Raw genomic sequence first — 17,903 nt, forward strand, 5'->3', positions numbered from 1 at the left:
TTTTTTTTAGTTTTTCTTTCTGAGAGCTCAATATTGGTGTATAAAAATACCATCAATTTCTGGATGTCAATTTTGTATCCTGCTGCATTGCCAAATTCACTTATTAAATCTAGTAGTTTTTTGGTGTAGCCTTTAAGGTTTTCTATGTACAATATCATGTTATCTGCGAATCATTTACACCATGGAATCCTATGCAGCTGTAAAGAAGGAGGATCTCTTACCATTTGAGACAGCATGGAGAGACCTGGAAAGTATGCTAAGTGAAATAAACTAGTCAAAGAAAGATAAGTATCACATGAGCTCACTCATATGTGGAATATAATGAACAAAATAAACTCTGAACAATATAGATCCAGAGATATAGAAGCATGGAACAAACAGATGAATCTCAGAGGGAAGGTGGGGGTTGAGGGGTGGGTGAGGAGATATTAACCGGTGAACTTATATGCATATATGCATAGTCCATGGACACAGACAATACTGTGGTGAAGGCCTGGCAAGGACAGTTGCAGGGGTGGAAGGGATCACTGGGAAAAAAAATAAAAGGACATCTATAATACTTTCAACAATGAAGATAAATTTAAAAAAATAAGGGGAAAATATATAACACACATAGTAATGTACGCTTTTCGTAGCTGAATATAATGAACATACAACAGCAAGGAATTTCAAATGCTTTCCTTTTGCTTATAAAATCAAAGATCATATTACCAATTCAATTTAAATAAAAGCTTGTATCATGTCTATGTCATTATAGTTGCAAGCCAGATAGGATGGAGGAAGGCAGCTTAGCTGGAGATGGATGAGTTACTGCCTTCATTTCAAGTTCTCTCTTGGCCTGCCTTCAACACTTGCACTTGTCATTACTACTCTCTCATGCAGCAAGTCCTTCTGTTCAATGGTTTTATTTCTGACAGCTTACTAACTCCAGGAATCAATGCCAGAGAGGAAGAAAGGAGCCTGGGAAAGCTGAGTGGAAGAGGCATAGAAAGAACAGGATTCTTGGACAAGCCACACACAGCCAACAATGAGAAGCATCACTGAGCACTTGAGTTTTTGAGTCTCAGTTACCTGATCCTCAAAATGAGAAAGTTAGACTAAGTTATTTTGAGGAGACAGTTCTCCAAAACATGGGTCTCTCGTGTTTCTGCACATCTTGTGAACAGAAGCACTGACTCCCTTTGTTCAGACTATTTTTTCAAGGAAGTTTGTATAGTAAATAGCCTTGGAGGACACAGATGGTGTCTCCATCCCAAGAAAAGGGCAGGTGTGTTTACTGCCCATTATGAGTCAGGCTCCTTAAGCCTGAGATTGCTCTGCCTTCACTGATGGGTATCATCTGGCCCTCGGTGCATCACAGACCAGGATTTCCCAGGTCAGGAGCTGAGGCCTCCCTTGCTTTCATGATGTCCCCTGGAAGAGGCCATTTTCCAAAGTGATGCAATCTTTTTGTTGTTGTTAATCCTCACCCAAGGATATTATTTCCATTGATTTTTAAAGAGTGGATGGGAGGAAGGGAGATGGGGAGAGAGAGAAATACCGATGTTAGGCACATTGATCCTGACTGGGGCCGGGGATGGGACCTGCAACCCAGGTACATATGCCCTTGACAGGGAATCAAACCCATGTCTCTTCAGTGTGCGGCCAAAGCTCTAACCATTTAGCACCACTGGCCAGGGCAAAGTGATGCAATCTTTCAATGCCATTGGACCTAGACATAATTCAACTTAGGAAAAGTGGGGGTTGGGCTAGGGAATCAGAGAGGCAAATGCTATATTCTTGCTACTGCCATTGCTCTAACAAAACCTCTTGTCTCTGACTCAGGTCTGTTGTGTATTCTGCCAGCATCCATGAAATTGTGTCAGGCTAACTTGATAGCTTGCAATAGAGCAAACATCAGACTCCTTACAGTTCTCAACAGTGGTTGGTGTCCAGATTTGGATGCATACTAAACTCATGTGGATCTTTGATTAAATACACCGATTCCTGGGTCCCATCACCAGCTATTCTAATTTAGTCAGCCTAAGTATAAGTGTGTGTTTTAAAAAATACTCCTCAGTTAATTCTGGTGACAAAGCCCATTTTGTGAGATCCTCAGCAGTACTAAGACCCCTTCCAGCACTAATGTCTGTTATTCCGTGACTATACATTTTGTCAGTCTCAGCTAGAACAGTAAACTCTAACATTTCCTGGACCAGCTCCCCACAGAATGGTCCACACATAGCCTTACATGACAGAAATTTCTCTGCCCTTCTGATACCTGAAGATTTCTCCAACCCTAAACAACAGCATCTAAGACATTGAAAGGCAATATGAAGTAACTCTGCATAGTAGCTCTCATTCCAAGATAAACTAACAAGAACCAAAATTTAACTAATTTGAATAATTTTCTTTTGTCCACTTTTATTAAAAGTTGGACTTTAAAGGAAACTGTCCTCTTACCCCCCCCAAAAGAGTGGCTATCAAGATTGAATGATGCAAAAACTAAGAAATCTGTCCCTGGGTAATTTACTTTTGATTGACTTTTATTTGGTGTAGCTAAAGGCATAGTAAAAGAATAAAACAAAATATAATTATGTATGGAATGTTTTTCTCTCTGATTTTGTAAATCTACCAATAAATTTACTCATCCAAAAAAAGCCAAAGATAAATTAAGATGACTAAAGGAAAGATGAATAAATTCATGGCAAACCAGTAACTGAAAGAGAGAGATACAATTATAAAAATGCATGTGTTTCCTCATTGCAGAGTTCCTGCCTCTGTGGTAGCGATGTCAAGTTGCACAGTGCTCATTTGTTTATCATATGTACAGAAGTATCCTGCTAGCAACTCTAGTGCGTGGAGAAGGGCAGTGGCCCTCACTCATCCTTGCATCCCTAACACAATACCTCACACATAATAGATGTGCAATAAATGTTTAATGGATGAAACCTACTATGTTGATGGTTAAATGCTAGACACTGGGCTTTTCTCAGTTTCCTTTCCTTCCATCTCCTTGTATAGGTTAGGTGAAAATATAAGTTCCTATTTAAATTTTATACCCTTCTATCTATATTTTGTTTTGCTGGTTTCTGCATGCCAAATCATGGGATCTTCTGCCTCAATAGTGACTTTAAGAAATGGTAACTATGGCCCTAGCCGGTTTTGTTCAGTGGATAGAGCATCAGCCTGCGGACTGAGGTTTGCTTCTGGCCAGGGCATGTGCCTGGGTTGAGGGCTCGATCCCCAGTAGGGGGCTCGCAGGAGGCAGCTGATCAATGATTCTCTCTCATCATTGATGTTTCTATCTCTCTATCCCTCTCCCTTCCTCTCTAAAATCAATAAAAAATATATTTTAAAAAAAGAAATGGTAACTATGACAAGAAGTGGAGGTTCTTCAAATGAATAAATACTGATAGTCACTTTTATGGGTCCTGCCTCTGTCATACCTTTTAAACAAATGCCTAAGCCCTATTCTATACGTTAGCTATGATGCAGTGGTGGGTTTCTAATAATTGACACTCAGGGGAACAGGATTTCACACTCCCCAAATATGTCTTTTTGGTATGAGGATTATTTGATGCTGACTATTTTTAAGCAACAAACATCTCAGGAACAGCTTTCTACCTCCCCCTTAACTGCCTAAAAGAATTTAGATAGAGGCCTATTTCAGGAATGGAGCTATACAATCAGAGATAACTACAAAGAACATGAGCTAGGTGTGGTAGACAGCAGGGAATTTAGCAAGGCCTGCTTAGTCAAATTCTCCATGTTCCTTTGTCTCTTCAAACAAACATTTGCTCGGCAAACATTTGCTTTTCCTGTCTTCCTGTGAAATTTTTCCTGCCCTTTGAAGTCCCAGACCCTTAACACCTTCCCCTTAGCTCTGGATGATATAGAAGCCTCAATTGCCTATCTGTCTTTGAACCTCATATTATCGTGAAGCTCCCATATGCCAATTTAATCCTTAGACAAAGCCCCAAGAACCAAGAGGGGTAGAAAGAAATTTTTCCTCCCCAACAAGTTTAATTGATTTCATATATACAGGCGTGAGCAAAAGTAGATTCACAGTTGTGAGGATGCAAAACATAGTTTATTCTTGCAGTATTGCTATTTATTATTGTATTATTTATTATTATTAACCTACTTTCGCCTACCCCTGCATTCTCTTTTTTTTTTAAAATGTGTTTTTATTGATATTAGAGAGAGAGAAAGGGAGAGGGAGAGAGAGATAGAAACATCAATGAGAGAGAAACATTAATGGGCTGCTTCCTACATGGCCCCTACTGGGGATCGAGCCCACAACCCAGGCATGTGCTCTGACCAGGAATCAAACCAGCAACCTCTTGTTGCATTGGATGACACTCAATCCACTGAGCTAGACCGGCGAGGCCATACTCCTATATTCTACCTTGTCTTTTCTAGTTTTCCTGAACTCTTTCCTAGATATCAGAGATTGAAACCTCTAGCCTGCAGGATTCCCCTAATTCTAAGCTGAATTTTATCAGCATTACCACTAAAATCAGACCCATTTCTGGGAGCCAAAAGTGCAGCTTGGAGAGGGAGGAGAAATGGGCTGTAGTCTCAGCTGTGACCCAGCTAACTAGAGTTTCAAAACAGACTTTCTCTTCTAAGTTTTCAGAGTCAAAACTCTAAGAAACCACAAGGTGGAGATAACTTCTTTATGTAATTAAACCTTTTGCAACAAAAGATATAACATTTCCCAATTTTACAGAAGATAAGGTTAGAGCTTCCACATCAAAATGAGAAAAAGGAAGAATTTCACCAGTGCTTGGGCAGAATTTAGTGAACTATAAAAATACTTTAAAATTTACTTGGGATTAGAACAACCCAAATATTTAAAATACTTTAAAATTTACCGGGATTAGAAATTCCATAATTTAAAATTTATTAACCCGTAGTCTACTGTTTTCCTCTTAAAGATGTTTGATTTTTTTAAATCTAAAAGGCTCTAAGATAATTATCATACAAGCAAGCAGTATTAATAGAAGCATATGATCTTTTTCCTTTTGGAGTTTTAGCAAAACCACATTGGCTTCCCTGTTATTTTCTTCCTCGTTCTTCTTTATGTCTCCCTTAACTAGAGAGAGAATACAAAGTGGCACTTTTTAAAATTATACTGGTTAACATTTAATTGAGTTTAATTGTTCCATTCTAATTTGCAATGCTAATGAGTAGACTATTACATGGAGCATTGTTATGTCTCTAAAACTAATCTCTATATTTGATTTGTTTCCCTTTAGTTAAATGGCTCCCTTTGGAGTTTTCCCTGCAGTAAAAGCACTCCATGGGAATGTGACTCCAGGGAATCTAATTGTTCTCTGCAACTATGCTGGTAGTTTCAACAACAACAACAGCAAAATCCCATTTCCTTTTTCTTCTTCCCAACTCTTGCTTTTATTGTCAAATGTTTACCCAGAAACTAGGGGGGGAAAAAACATAAAAATGTAAAAATTGACTATGATTGGTGCTGCAGTTTGAAATTTCAACGTCGTATTTGGATCTTTCTCCCTGGAAGCTCTAGTAAACTCCCTACCTCATGCTTCTTGTAGTTGTTAATGGCAGCACCTGAACGGAAATGAAATACCTGTTTCTAGAACCAGAAGGGGGCTTGAGTCCTTACCAGCAAAATGCAGTAAGCAATCATGCTTGCTAAATGTTTTCTCTCACTGTGATTCATCCTGCTGCTCCAGAGAAACAGCGTTCATCTATGAAACATACTTACAACAACTCTATTAGGTAGTGGAATCTCTACTTATTCATGATTAATACACTAAAAGCAAAAAGAAACTTAAGAGTCCTTCTTAGTCATAAGGTCATAAATAGTATTGTACTTTCTTCCAATTCTGTCACTGTGAGCCAATGTACAATTACTTCCAAAATGAATTTTTAAAGATAATTTGAAATTACATCATGCATAATAATTGTGCTTGTAATTAAAATATTCTCTGACTTATTTGCTTTGATAAATAGTGGTTTAGGCTTTATTTTATTGTAGCAATTCCATTTTTTATACTAGTTTTAAAATCTTCTGATGTCCTACTAGGTGCAGGCACTGAGCAAGGTGCCCAAGTTGATACAAATACAAATAATATATAGTCACTAACTTTAAGAAGCTTATAGTTTAGCAAGGGGATAAGACAAAATGACCTCAAATAAAGTTTAATAAGAAGAGTTCCATGAAAAGAGTCATGTGAAGAGTAATGGGGGGTCAAAAGTGAGAGTGTCAGGGCTGAAGAATGAAGTGCAATGATTAAAGTGCAATGATTTCGGGAGGAGGATGGTCACTTTATGTGAAAGTTAGTGCCCACAACAGCTCTGGATACATGCATCCCAATGAAGAAAGTTTTATATTGCTACTAGAGGCCCGGTGCACAAAATTTGTATACGGGTAGGGTCCCTAGGCCTGGCGGGTGATCAGGGCTGATCAGGTTCCCCGCTTCCCAACCTTCCCGCCTCCTCCTTCCCTCACTGCCTCAGCACCCCGCCACTGCCGCTGGTCGCCCACCATGTTCCTCACCACCCCCTGGTGGTCAGCGCACATCATAGCAAGCGATTGAACTCCTGGGCTCCGGTCAAACTCCCGAGGGGACAATTTACATATTAGCCTTTTATTATATAGGATATGGGTTGAGCCCTCTCCTATCTCTTTCATCTTTGTGTTGTTTGGAATTGTGTTAAAATTAATAGTATTTATTAGTTACCACAAATGGCAACTACACTTATTGTGGGGGTCATTTTGTAAGGTATGTTGTATGTCAATTAAAAAATTTTGTGATAACTTGTATAAGGTTAGCCTTATCAAATATGTTTGTTGATCAAACACTTTTGCCAAGGTTATTACAATTTAAGAAAGAGACTTAAAATTTTGGAAGGAAAAAGTTTTCAGATATTCTTAAAAACTTTAAAAGGATGCCTACATAATCAAGTAATCTGCTAAGTACATGTAATTTGCCTGTGTTTACTAGAATGGTACATTTAAGAACTATTAACCATTAATAGTCCAGTTTTAGTTACCACGCATTCTTAAAAGTAATTATTACTATATGTTTCTTTAAAAACATTGCGTAAAATTTAGAGTTTCCATCAGGTCTTAATATGTTCTCCCCTTTAGTCCGACAGTGAAATATTACTAGATATAGGCCTTGAAAGCTCATATTCTAGGCCTGCATACAATAGTCCCCAGGAGAGGCTTCTTCTATTCCCCCATGAGTGATTGGTGCCTGACCTTTCTGTCTTCTTCATAAGTAGATTTATGCTCAACACCAGTTAATGAAGGTTCATGTACTAGGTAAGAAAGCTGAGTCTTGGAGCGTTGCCGGATGGAAGCTCTGTAAATAAAAAGATGAAACCGTTTGTAGATTGTGGGCAGGTTGGAACAGAAGTCAACTGGTATCCAAGTTTACAAGACATGTGTCAAATAAACAGAAATGTTTTCCAGGTCACCTGGTAACCAGATAAGGGATCTTTCTGATTAGATTAGACAGAGTTATTCTTAGGGCAGAATTAATCAGTGGGGTTGCTCTGGGCCCTAAGCTAGACCTTGACCCAGAAGGGAGAAAAAGAAGGGGGGCAAAGTTGTCCTACTAGTTTACTGGAAAAAGGTGTAAGACTCAAATCCATTCTGAACCCACATGGCTCTGCTAATTGCTATCATAGCAATAGGTCGTTGCCTTTACTTCCCTTCTGGCTGTATTTTTATCTACCCATCCCTGCCTCCCCGCCATCACCTTATACTTTGTATACTTCAAAGTTTTGCCACCTCTATACAAATGAGCTAGTCTGAAAGGAAATAGAACCCCTAGTGACATATTCTCCAGGCTATATATCACCCCTAGCGATGCATTTCATTTCATTGAAATATAATTTAACTTGATGTGTTCATTTCATTCAACAGAAGTTTATTGGGCACCTACAGCATGCAATATTCCAAGTGCTGTGGGGGATACAAAGACTGGTCAATGACAGACTTGTCCCTCAAGGAACTTAAATCATATAGAGGAGCAACACATGTACACCCAATCCTGATGTAAGGAAAAATGTGCTAAGTGCTATAAGGCAGGTTTGAATAAAGAGTATGAAAATGTAAAGGAAAAAGACATGTATGGTAGATGTTACCATAGAAGGCTTCTTGGAAGAGGTAACTAAGGTAAGGTTTGGGTTTTGTAGACTAGAAGGAAAAGCATTTCTAATTGAGAGAACAGTGTAAACGGAAGCATGAAGAGAGGAGAGAACAGGAACACTCATTAGATATACTTAGTACAGGACAGATATAGGAAGTGATTGGTTCAGGTTGTTTTGTTTCATTTTCCTGCGATTTCTGGGAAAGAGATTCTACTCTCCTCTAGATTAAGCTTGAGAATATGTAGCATTGGGAGCTGATGGCAATTATGTTGAAACTCTTAAGGAAAGAAGTTTCCCCTAAAATAAAGCCAATAGTGAAAAAAAAAAGTAGAGCTGAGGAGAGAGACTTGGACAAACCACTGACACCCCAGCCTCGCCTGAAGCCAAAGCAACCTCCTGGGACTATTCATTAAGTTAAAGTCAACTGCTTCTCTCCCTTTAAAGGTTAAACCAAGTCGAGTTAGGTTTTTATTCATTTGCAAACAGTGTCTTCAGTGACAAAGGCAATGCTGAAGACTTGGGAGGAGGGAAGTTTCCTGACTGAAGCACTTACTTGGAAGTCATATGGTGTAAGAGAGCAACGTAAGAGAGGAAGAGACCTATGTCAACTGCTTAGTGCAATCTAGATGGAACCATTCACAAGCCTCTATCCTTTGTATCCAGGTGCAATTGGACTAAAACTAATATCAGGGTGGTGCCTGCCTATTACACATGCTCCTTTAGACTTCTTGAGAAGGCAGTAACACATCGACTTAATTAATCTAATTTGTTACCACGTTCTGTTAATGGTACTGTCATCCTCTTAGTCACCCAGTTTCAACAAGGTGCATTTATCTCAATTCCTCCCTGTTCCTTGCTCTTACATCTTCAAACTCTTGCCAAACCTCATTATGAACAGGCATGAAGCCACTCCTTATCTCCTACTGCCTGCTACCACACTGGCTTCTTTTGGGGCACCCCTTTTCCCTCCCAACCTGACCTGAAGCTCTACAGCAATGGAGTCATTTGAGTTTGGTAACTAAGGTGGAACTGTCTTGTCCAGATGGTGTAAGGAATAGACATGTATCACCTGGAGAGAGCAGAGTGCATGACAGGGCTGAGACTTAAGTTCATGGGGCTGAAATAAAACTCAGAGCATTAGAAGCCATAGTAGGAGTATATACTTGACTACCTTCCAGTCTGAGCATGGGAAGACCTATATCCTTGTCCCCTCGGATTTCTACTACTTTAATATTACATTTCATAAGTCTCTCTCTCTCTCTCTCTCTCTCTCTCCCTCCCTCCCTTCCTATCCCTCACACCATTCCACCTGTATCCCTCACACCATTCCAGTGAGACAGCTCGGCAGGCACCCTATCTGCCAGGCAGTTCCCCCTCTGATCTACCATAAACACCAGAGTTATAATTCAACCTAAGCCCTTCCAGAAACCTACAAATCTGCCACTCCCTTTCTCAGAAGCTGCTTTACTACTTCTCAACACAAACAAAAGCAGCTAAATTGGGAAATAAGTTAGCTGAATAAATAATACTTGCTCTCAACATTATTATTTAGAAAATTAATTTCTTCATCCATTAAATTGTTCTTGAACCTAAAATCTATGACTAAAGAGAGACTTAGCCTTCAGAAAGACCTTAGACAAGGAAATAAAATACAAATTAACATTCCACTTAGTCATCTTTTAGCAAAAAAAATTTAAAAATCTGTCAGCCTACACAATGAGATATTTTTAACCATCTTCTCATTTAAAGTTATAAATCTTTCTCTGCAGGAAGTTAATAGCTTCTTTCTGTGTATAGATTGTATTTCTGGATTTCTCATCCTAGTCACCAAAATCTAGACTTTGTGAGAACAAATGGTCAAATAGGAAATGTTTGTATTAAAATGGTTATCTGGTCCTGATAACAGATTGTAAGTAAACTACTTAGAACAGGTGGAATTTGGTTCATCACGCTATCAATTTATTCTTTTCTAAATTCAATAAAACTAGCATTTCATGAAATTTTTCTGAATGATCTGTGCTCCAAAGGAAAAATAAAAAACTCTAAGCATAAACTTAGTGAACTACCCTTTGAATATTAAAAATAAATAAATTTATGTTTGTACTACTTGAAGTTGTTACCTGAATGTTTTGTTTTAAGCTCTTTAGCCATTTTTCAATAAATGATTAGCTAGTTATCTTGAATGAGCAAGTCCTGAATTAAATGATCTAGAAATGTAAGAAAATGTTAGAGAAATATGCTGTCAGCTCATTGCCTACTGTAGTATCCTAACTTGAGAAAAAGAATCTTTTTAATATTAAAGGAATTATTTTATTAAAACACTTAAACCAGGATGAAAGCCTAAATTTACAGTCTTACTAACAGTGTACAACAGCAAAAATATGTTTTGAGAGTGAATACTGATATATTTATCCATAGAAAAATAAAAACCTAAAATATAAACTAAATAAATACATAGCCAATGTTTGGGGAAATTATCTTTAAACATTAGAAAATGCATTTCTTATTTCATCTAACTAAAACATGATTTGACTTCAGAAGGTTACTCTGGAAAAAATATTTGAATTCAATTGCAACTCAGAAGGTTAAAGAGTAGAGCTAAAGAAATGAATCTGACCTCCATGTAAGATGGTAATTCATACCACAGTTAGCTTTGGTGGGAAAGACTCAATACAGATATTTTCTAAAACAACCATGTTTCTAAGTTCAATAAACAACATTTTAACTATAGAGCATCTCTATCATGACCCTAACCCTAATAAAATGAGAAGCTAAAGTTAAACAAAAACTCCCCATTAATTAGAAACAGGACTGTCAATATAGCAACCAAAAATTCATTTGCATGTTCCTATTACACAAGACTTGGGCCTGTGCTTAGGGCTTTCCTGGTAGTACCCAAAATATTACCTAAGAATCCTAAGAATATTTGAAAACCTTAAAATCTGCCCCATGGCTCAAACTTACCTTAAACTAGCCCGGTAGCTCCCTCTGCTAAAGGTCTGTTTGCTCTCAAGTAAAGCACCTTCAGTGTCATCTTTTCCTATTTTAACACAGCATGAGGGATTCCTTAGTGTATGCAATAAACAGAACCATATCAAAATAAAATTACTTACTATGCTTGCCTCGCACATAATTACCATGCCTGATGCTAAAACAGACATTAACTATTAACTTTATTGCAATAAGTAAAATAGCCCTTGTCCAGCACATTCTATCAAAAGATTTCAAAATAATCGGCAAGATTGAATCTTTCAAACTACATATGTATAATAACCTATGTGTTATCACCCCAGAAACAGATATCTTATAGCATGAATCATAAAAACCTTAAGGGAAGCCCACTAGAAGTAGGAAAAAAATGATAGACTCAACAAATTTAAAAAAAAATCATTTCAGAATAAATCACACATGTTATATGTATAAAGTTATGTAATTGTATAGTCTGTAACTATATAATTATATAATTGTATAGTCTGTAACTATACAATTATACCCAGTGGAGTTCAAAAATTGATATGTGACATGGTAGAGAAAGTGTGGAGTGGTTGATTAATGTAGGTTGAGATAAACCACCAAAACTGAAAATTCAGATTGAAAAAGAGAAGGCGTGCTAGGGCCTGATGTATCTATTTACATTAGTGAAAATAAGCACAAAACATTTTAGTCATTGATTCATTCACTCAACCAACAAGAATAGAGCTCCTACTGTGTGCAAGACACTATAGAGAGTCTCTCTTATTTGCAAAGTGTGTGTGTGTGTGGAGGGTGGGGTAAGAGGGAGGGATGAAGTTGAATGTTCTTCAACAGAACACCTGGACTCTATGACTTGATCAGATAACTGAACCTCCTGAGTGCCTGTCCTTTCCTGTATCATTTACATAATGCCTCCAAGGGCTTTTGGGAGAACAAATAAGACAGTGTATATTAAAATGCATAGAAAAACATAAAGCATTAACACATTAACTATTTAATACAATATATAAGCATAATGAACAAGGCACTTACCCTTTATGCCCTCCTCATTAAGGGCTTGATCTCCTTGACTTTGCAAAGTCACTAGAGTGAAGTAAACTCCTTTTCTTTCCAACAGTTCTTCATGTGTACCTCTTTCCACTGCTGCACCATGTTCAAAACCAATAATGACATCTGCAGCTCTAACCGTGGACAGGCGATGAGCGACTGAAATGATGGTATGCCCATGCTGAATCTGTAACAATGCATAGTGCACCATTAACTGAAACTGTAAGACAGAGCTGGCATCGACCTTTGGTTCATCTCGGAATTCACAAGTAAGTCAGAGCCTCAGTCCCTGGGAGAATCCTTAAATAGGCTGTGCAGACATTAGAAATAGCCAGCACACTTTCTCACATTGTTGGTCCAGTTGTTGCTATTAATCAACAGCTAAAAACAAAAAAGGAAAATTTAAAACTCACAGATTTTGCCCTAGTCAGTTTGGCTCAGTGGATAGAGTGCTGGCCTGCAGACCAAAGGTTCCCGGGTTTGATTCTGGTCAAGGGCACATACCTTGGTTGCAGGATCCTCCCTGGCCCGGACCCTGGTCAGGACAAGTGCAGGAGGCAACCAATCGATGTGTTTCTCTCACATCGATATTTCTCTCTGTCTTTCCCTCTCTCTTCCACTCTCTCTAAGAAATCAATGGCAGAATATCCTCGGGTGAGGATTAAAAAAGAAATAAAATAAAACTCACAGATTTTAAGTTAGACCTAACAAGATTTTAACTTTTACATGTGCAACTTCTGGAAGCAAATCATAACTGTCTTCTGTTCAATTGTGAGGAACATTGCAGTCAGCCAATATTTTCTAAACAGTCAGACTGGATACACCGACCCATGTAGCCTCTTTCTCTCGCTCTCTCTCTCTCCCCCACCCACTCAATAAGCAGCCTTTCCTACAACAGCACAAACATTTCCACATGTAAAATGAACTCAGACTTTCCACAAACCTTACTCAGTGCCTCTTCCACCATGGCTTCGCTCTCATTATCCAGTGCCGAGGTGGCCATGTCCAAAAGCAGGATCTTGGGATTTCGAACCAGGGCTCTAGCAATGGCTACTCTTTGTTTTTGGCCGCCACTCATCTGGCCTCCTCCTTCTCCAACAAGAGTGTCAAATTGCTAGAAAGGAAGTGAGCCCAGTAATGAATAGGAAGAATTTGAAGACCCCTGACTAATCCATCATTAGGTCCTTTCTAGCTTCCTCCTCAAACATGAATTTTCATAGGTCTAACTTTTACTGAAATACCCTTTCCTGAAACAGGTCTCATCAATATTTGTGTTTAAGATTTTAAAAACTTGATTTAATCTCTTATTCCCAGGTTCACTGGCTGTACAATTGTTTCTGCATAGCTCAACTTCAAATAAAATGTTTCCACCAAACTAAAAGTTGATTGAGATCCTGAAAATCCATTTTAGAGGATTAGAGTACTTAGCAGATCTCATCTCTTTTCTCTAGCTAGACAACACAGAAAAACACAATGCTAAAGTTGTCTTTATATTGTGAAATACCAAGCCACCTTTATAACCATCACCATCGACAGCAAACAGTTGCCAAGTATCTTGCATGTCTAGCATTATATTGGAACCTCACAACAGGTCAGACTCTCATCTGGCATATTATTAGCCAATGTGAGTTGAGCACCTACCATGTATAAAGAAAGCACAGAACTGAGCTTTACACATATCATCTCATTTAGTCCTCACAGATGTCCCATGAGGTAGGTGCTACTATTCCCCTCAATTGATAGATAAGGAAATGCTGGGGTGCAAGGGGGTAAGGTAACTTCTCCAAGTTTATAAAGCTTGCAAGTGGAGAAGCTGGGGCCTGTATGGAGGAAGTGTGATGCCAGAGTTTTATGCTCTTTAATCACTAGGCTATATTACTAGTATACTCATAGCTGTAATCCTATTTATACAGGAAATTTAGAAAGTGGACTAGAAATTCTTCTAGAGTACAGACTCTGGAGCCAGACCAACTGAGTGTGAACCTTGTCTCTCCTGCCTTGAGCAAGTTATTTGACCTCTCAGAGGGCTAAATGAATTAATAAATTAAAATGCTTCGAACAATGCCTGGTTTGTAGGAAGCACTATATATGATTTAACGAATAAAAACGCATCTTTGACTTAGCTAACCATTAGCCTCAAGCAAAATTCATATAATAATATGGAATTGGTTTTGTTGTCATTGTTGCTGAAAATGAATATAAAGGAGGAATTTTGGAATGTGTTAGATACAGTGCTGAGGACACATATTAGCCACCTAAGTATAAGAAAATTAAACGACAATGGGAGACATCAAAAGAGCATCGTCCAAGTTATTGCCACATAACAAATTTATCATCTGCTTTGACAAATGCTTAATAGATAGAATAAGGAAATTGTATCAATGTCAAAAGGAGCGTTTAAAAGAACATTCCCCAGCTTGGTAGACTTTCAGTAGATTAACAACATGGTTTCAGACAAAGGGGAAAACTCATGGTACTTTTCCAGCATGACACAAAAACATGACATTACGAATTTAATGATTTAGGATTCAAATGCAAAGAAATACATCTCATAGAACTTTTTTCCCTTTTACAATTCATGAGTTTCCCTCTGAATGAGAGGCTAGGGGTACCTGTGGCAGCTCCATGATGAAGTTATAGGCATTGGCTTCCTTGGCAGCTCGGACTATATCTTCCATCGTCGCCCCCTCTCTGCCATAGCGAATATTCTCTGCAATGGTGGTGGAGAACAGAACAGGCTCTTGCTCCACAATTCCAATCTGAGCTCTAAGCCACTGAATGTTAAGAGAGCGAATGTCATGGCCATCCAAAGTCACCTAGAGAACATGAGCACAACATCACATCTCTCAGAATCCTTAGGGTCTGAATCATAATACTATGTTGTACTTAACCCATGGGGAGAAAAAATAGAGACCAACAAGATGGTAATAGAAACAATTCCTCTTATAATATGGTTGTTTATATAAGAATGACAATATACTAGTATAATTGCAATCAAATATAGCTATAGGACAATTCATTGTAGAAACATAAATGATGTAAAAGTCTCTTTATTTAACGTGATTGGGAAAGGATTTTACTTCCTCAATAAGTAGTATAGTCACATGTGTCTCTCTCCCTTCCATTATCTCAAAAAAAAAAATCAATGGAAAAATATCTTCAGGTGAGGATTAACAACAACAACAAAAAGAGTATAGTCAGTTATTCACCATACTTTGACTATTTTTACTATGTTTTTTTAAAATATATTTTTATTGATTTCTGAGAGGAAGGGAGAGGGAGAGATAGAAACATCAATGATGAGAGAATCATTGGTTAGCTAACTCCTGCACGCCCCCCTCTGGGGACCAAGCCCCGAACCTCAGCATGTGCCCTGACTGGGACTTGAACTGTGACCTCCTGGTTCATAGGTCAATGCTCAACCACTGAGCCACTGTAGCCAGGCACTATGTTTTGACTTGTGACCTAAAATGGACTTCAAAAGATGCATTAAAAATAAGCAATGATTCCTATCTTGTATATATTCTTTATAGTAAAGCTTACTTTCTGGCCAGATTCACCAAAATAGTACTTTGCTATTCAACAGCAATTGAAACTGTGAGTGGAATGAGAAAATTAAAATTACTATTAGCAAAAATATAAAAATGTTACATCAAGAAACCATGATTTTAATATATTTAGAGTATAGTTATGCTGGTATGAGGCCAAGAATATCCAATCAGAGAATGATGTCTTGTGACATAGGAAAATTCTGGTTTGTTTGCCATGTTAGTGTAACAGTACATGCACTATAGAGAATTCATTGCATTCAAGTATTTAATATGTACTCAAATGATTCTATCTTGATAAGAATGATTTAGAGAGTGAAAAGCCTTTGGCACTTAACAGACCTGGGTTCAAAACGGGGGCAACTCTCAATCTCTCTGACTCTTCTTCCTCATCTGGAAAATGATATTTACCTTTGATGATCATTGTGAAAATAAGTAATCATTTTTATAAAGTATTTTAATTATAATATGTGATAAATGGAAATTATTAATATTTATTTTCTTACTTTCAGTTTATGTTTATAATTAAATAAACACAAGAAAAAATTAAGTAGTTTGTGAAATTATATATATTTTTTAAAACCTAACTTCTCAAAGTTGTAATAAATAATTGTTCTCTGTTAATTCCGGCCGTGGAAGCTTTCCTATACTTAGCATTTGAAAAGCTTCAGGAGAACAATAATAATTTTGCTATTATACAAAGAAATAAATGAAAACTTTAGTTCACTGAGGAGGCAGCCACTTGGAATGTATCTGCACAGCCAGTTCCATCACTCAGAGAATGGACTGGTTGTTCAGTGAACATGGTCATGCAGGGAATTAGTGCAGCCACAGCAGTCAAAATCATTAAGTCAACCCCACATGTGTCAGGATGGTCTCAGTGTATTCTAAGCCTTTGGGCTTGATTAAGTTACCACCATTTGCACTTTCCCATCCCCTGGAGTGAGAAGTTTCTGGAAGACACACACCATGCCTGCACTGGGGTCGTAGAATCGCTGGATGAGCTGCAGGGCTGTGCTCTTCCCAGCTCCGCTGGATCCTACCACAGCCGTCATTTCCCCTGGTTTGATGACCATGCTGAGGTTATTTAAAATCTGCAGAGAAAAGAAAAGAACAATGTCAGCAGCTAGGCTGAAAGTTAGGATGCTTTGTGAGGATATTGTGTTTGTTTAATTGTACCCTGCATCCATGAATAAGCAGCAAATTAGTAAACAGTGCCTAGGATGAAGTTTTAGCATTCAGCACATTACTTATTATTTAGCTGAAAGCTGTGGCCAACAAATAAAATGATGTGTGGTAACACTTGAAGTTAAAGTAAATCAACCACGTCCACTTTTAGATGTTCCAGAATCTCATTTAAAACATCCTGACATACTAGGATACCTCAAGAAGACGGTCCTAATTAGTTAAGGGAAGAAAGCCATTAAGTTAGAAAAATAATACGAATTTACTAACCACATGTTAATAAGCCAGTTTTCAAAGTTTAAGCTGTCATATACTTGTATTGTGTGTGAACATATTATTTGAATGAATAACTGTATCTAACAGATGTTTGTGGTATATTTGCTAGATACAAAACTCTGTTCAAAGTAGAGATTGAATGCTGGTAAGCCTAGAAAGGGAAGGGGAAAAAAAGCTAATTTATAACCATGTGTTGGATATTTTCACTAATTCAGTGGTGATTTTTGTACTTATTATGTAGAGGTGGTTTGGGGTGCTCTATGTGTCAAAATCTCACAAGTCTTTCATTCCACACTATAGGGTCAGGCTTACAAACTTTTACTTACTGGACTGTAATCTTCCCCTAGGGCAGGCAGGCATTGAGTATGCTCTTTTTTTTTTGTTTTAATATCACTATAGTCTCAGTACATCATTACACCCAGCAAGGCTAAATACACCCTTGTGATATGAGTGAAGAATATTTACAGGTCTAAGTAAGGAGATTTTATTAAAATAAACTCTAGGTATGGGAAATAGCAGATAAAACAAATGAAATAACTGTGTTTCAATTCAACTGGTATTTGTTGAACAGCTATTATGAGCTGGTTCTGAACAAATATTATAAAGGAAGTATTGAGCCATCCCTTCAAAGATCATTATTGAATGAACACCACTTTGTGGTTTATATTTCACAAGTACTTTTATATTTGTTGTGACAGTTAATGTTTACATATATATGTAATATATAACATTAATCAAAAATTTACTTCA

General features: G+C 37.7%; 1 protein-coding gene across 4 annotated transcripts in view; it reads right to left on the reverse strand.

Annotated features, from left to right (window-relative positions):
* Positions 1 to 17,903, reverse strand: part of ABCB11 (ATP-binding cassette, sub-family B (MDR/TAP), member 11) — an 89,210-nt gene that overhangs the window by 25,464 nt on the left and 45,843 nt on the right. For all 4 annotated transcript variants that reach the window (XM_005857544.2, XM_005857543.1, XM_014545490.1 and 1 more), the window contains 6 exons: positions 16,661 to 16,786; positions 14,757 to 14,960; positions 13,088 to 13,258; positions 12,130 to 12,331; positions 11,089 to 11,164; positions 7,229 to 7,331 (listed from right to left, as the gene is read on the reverse strand). In XM_005857544.2, the coding sequence (XP_005857606.1) occupies positions 7,229 to 7,331; positions 11,089 to 11,164; positions 12,130 to 12,331; positions 13,088 to 13,258; positions 14,757 to 14,960; positions 16,661 to 16,786 (882 nt within the window). The remainder of the gene's footprint in view (positions 1 to 7,228; positions 7,332 to 11,088; positions 11,165 to 12,129; positions 12,332 to 13,087; positions 13,259 to 14,756; positions 14,961 to 16,660; positions 16,787 to 17,903) is intronic.

Source organism: Myotis brandtii, unplaced genomic scaffold, assembly GCF_000412655.1.
Source record: "Myotis brandtii unplaced genomic scaffold, ASM41265v1 scaffold112, whole genome shotgun sequence".
NCBI lineage: Eukaryota > Metazoa > Chordata > Mammalia > Chiroptera > Vespertilionidae > Myotis > Myotis brandtii.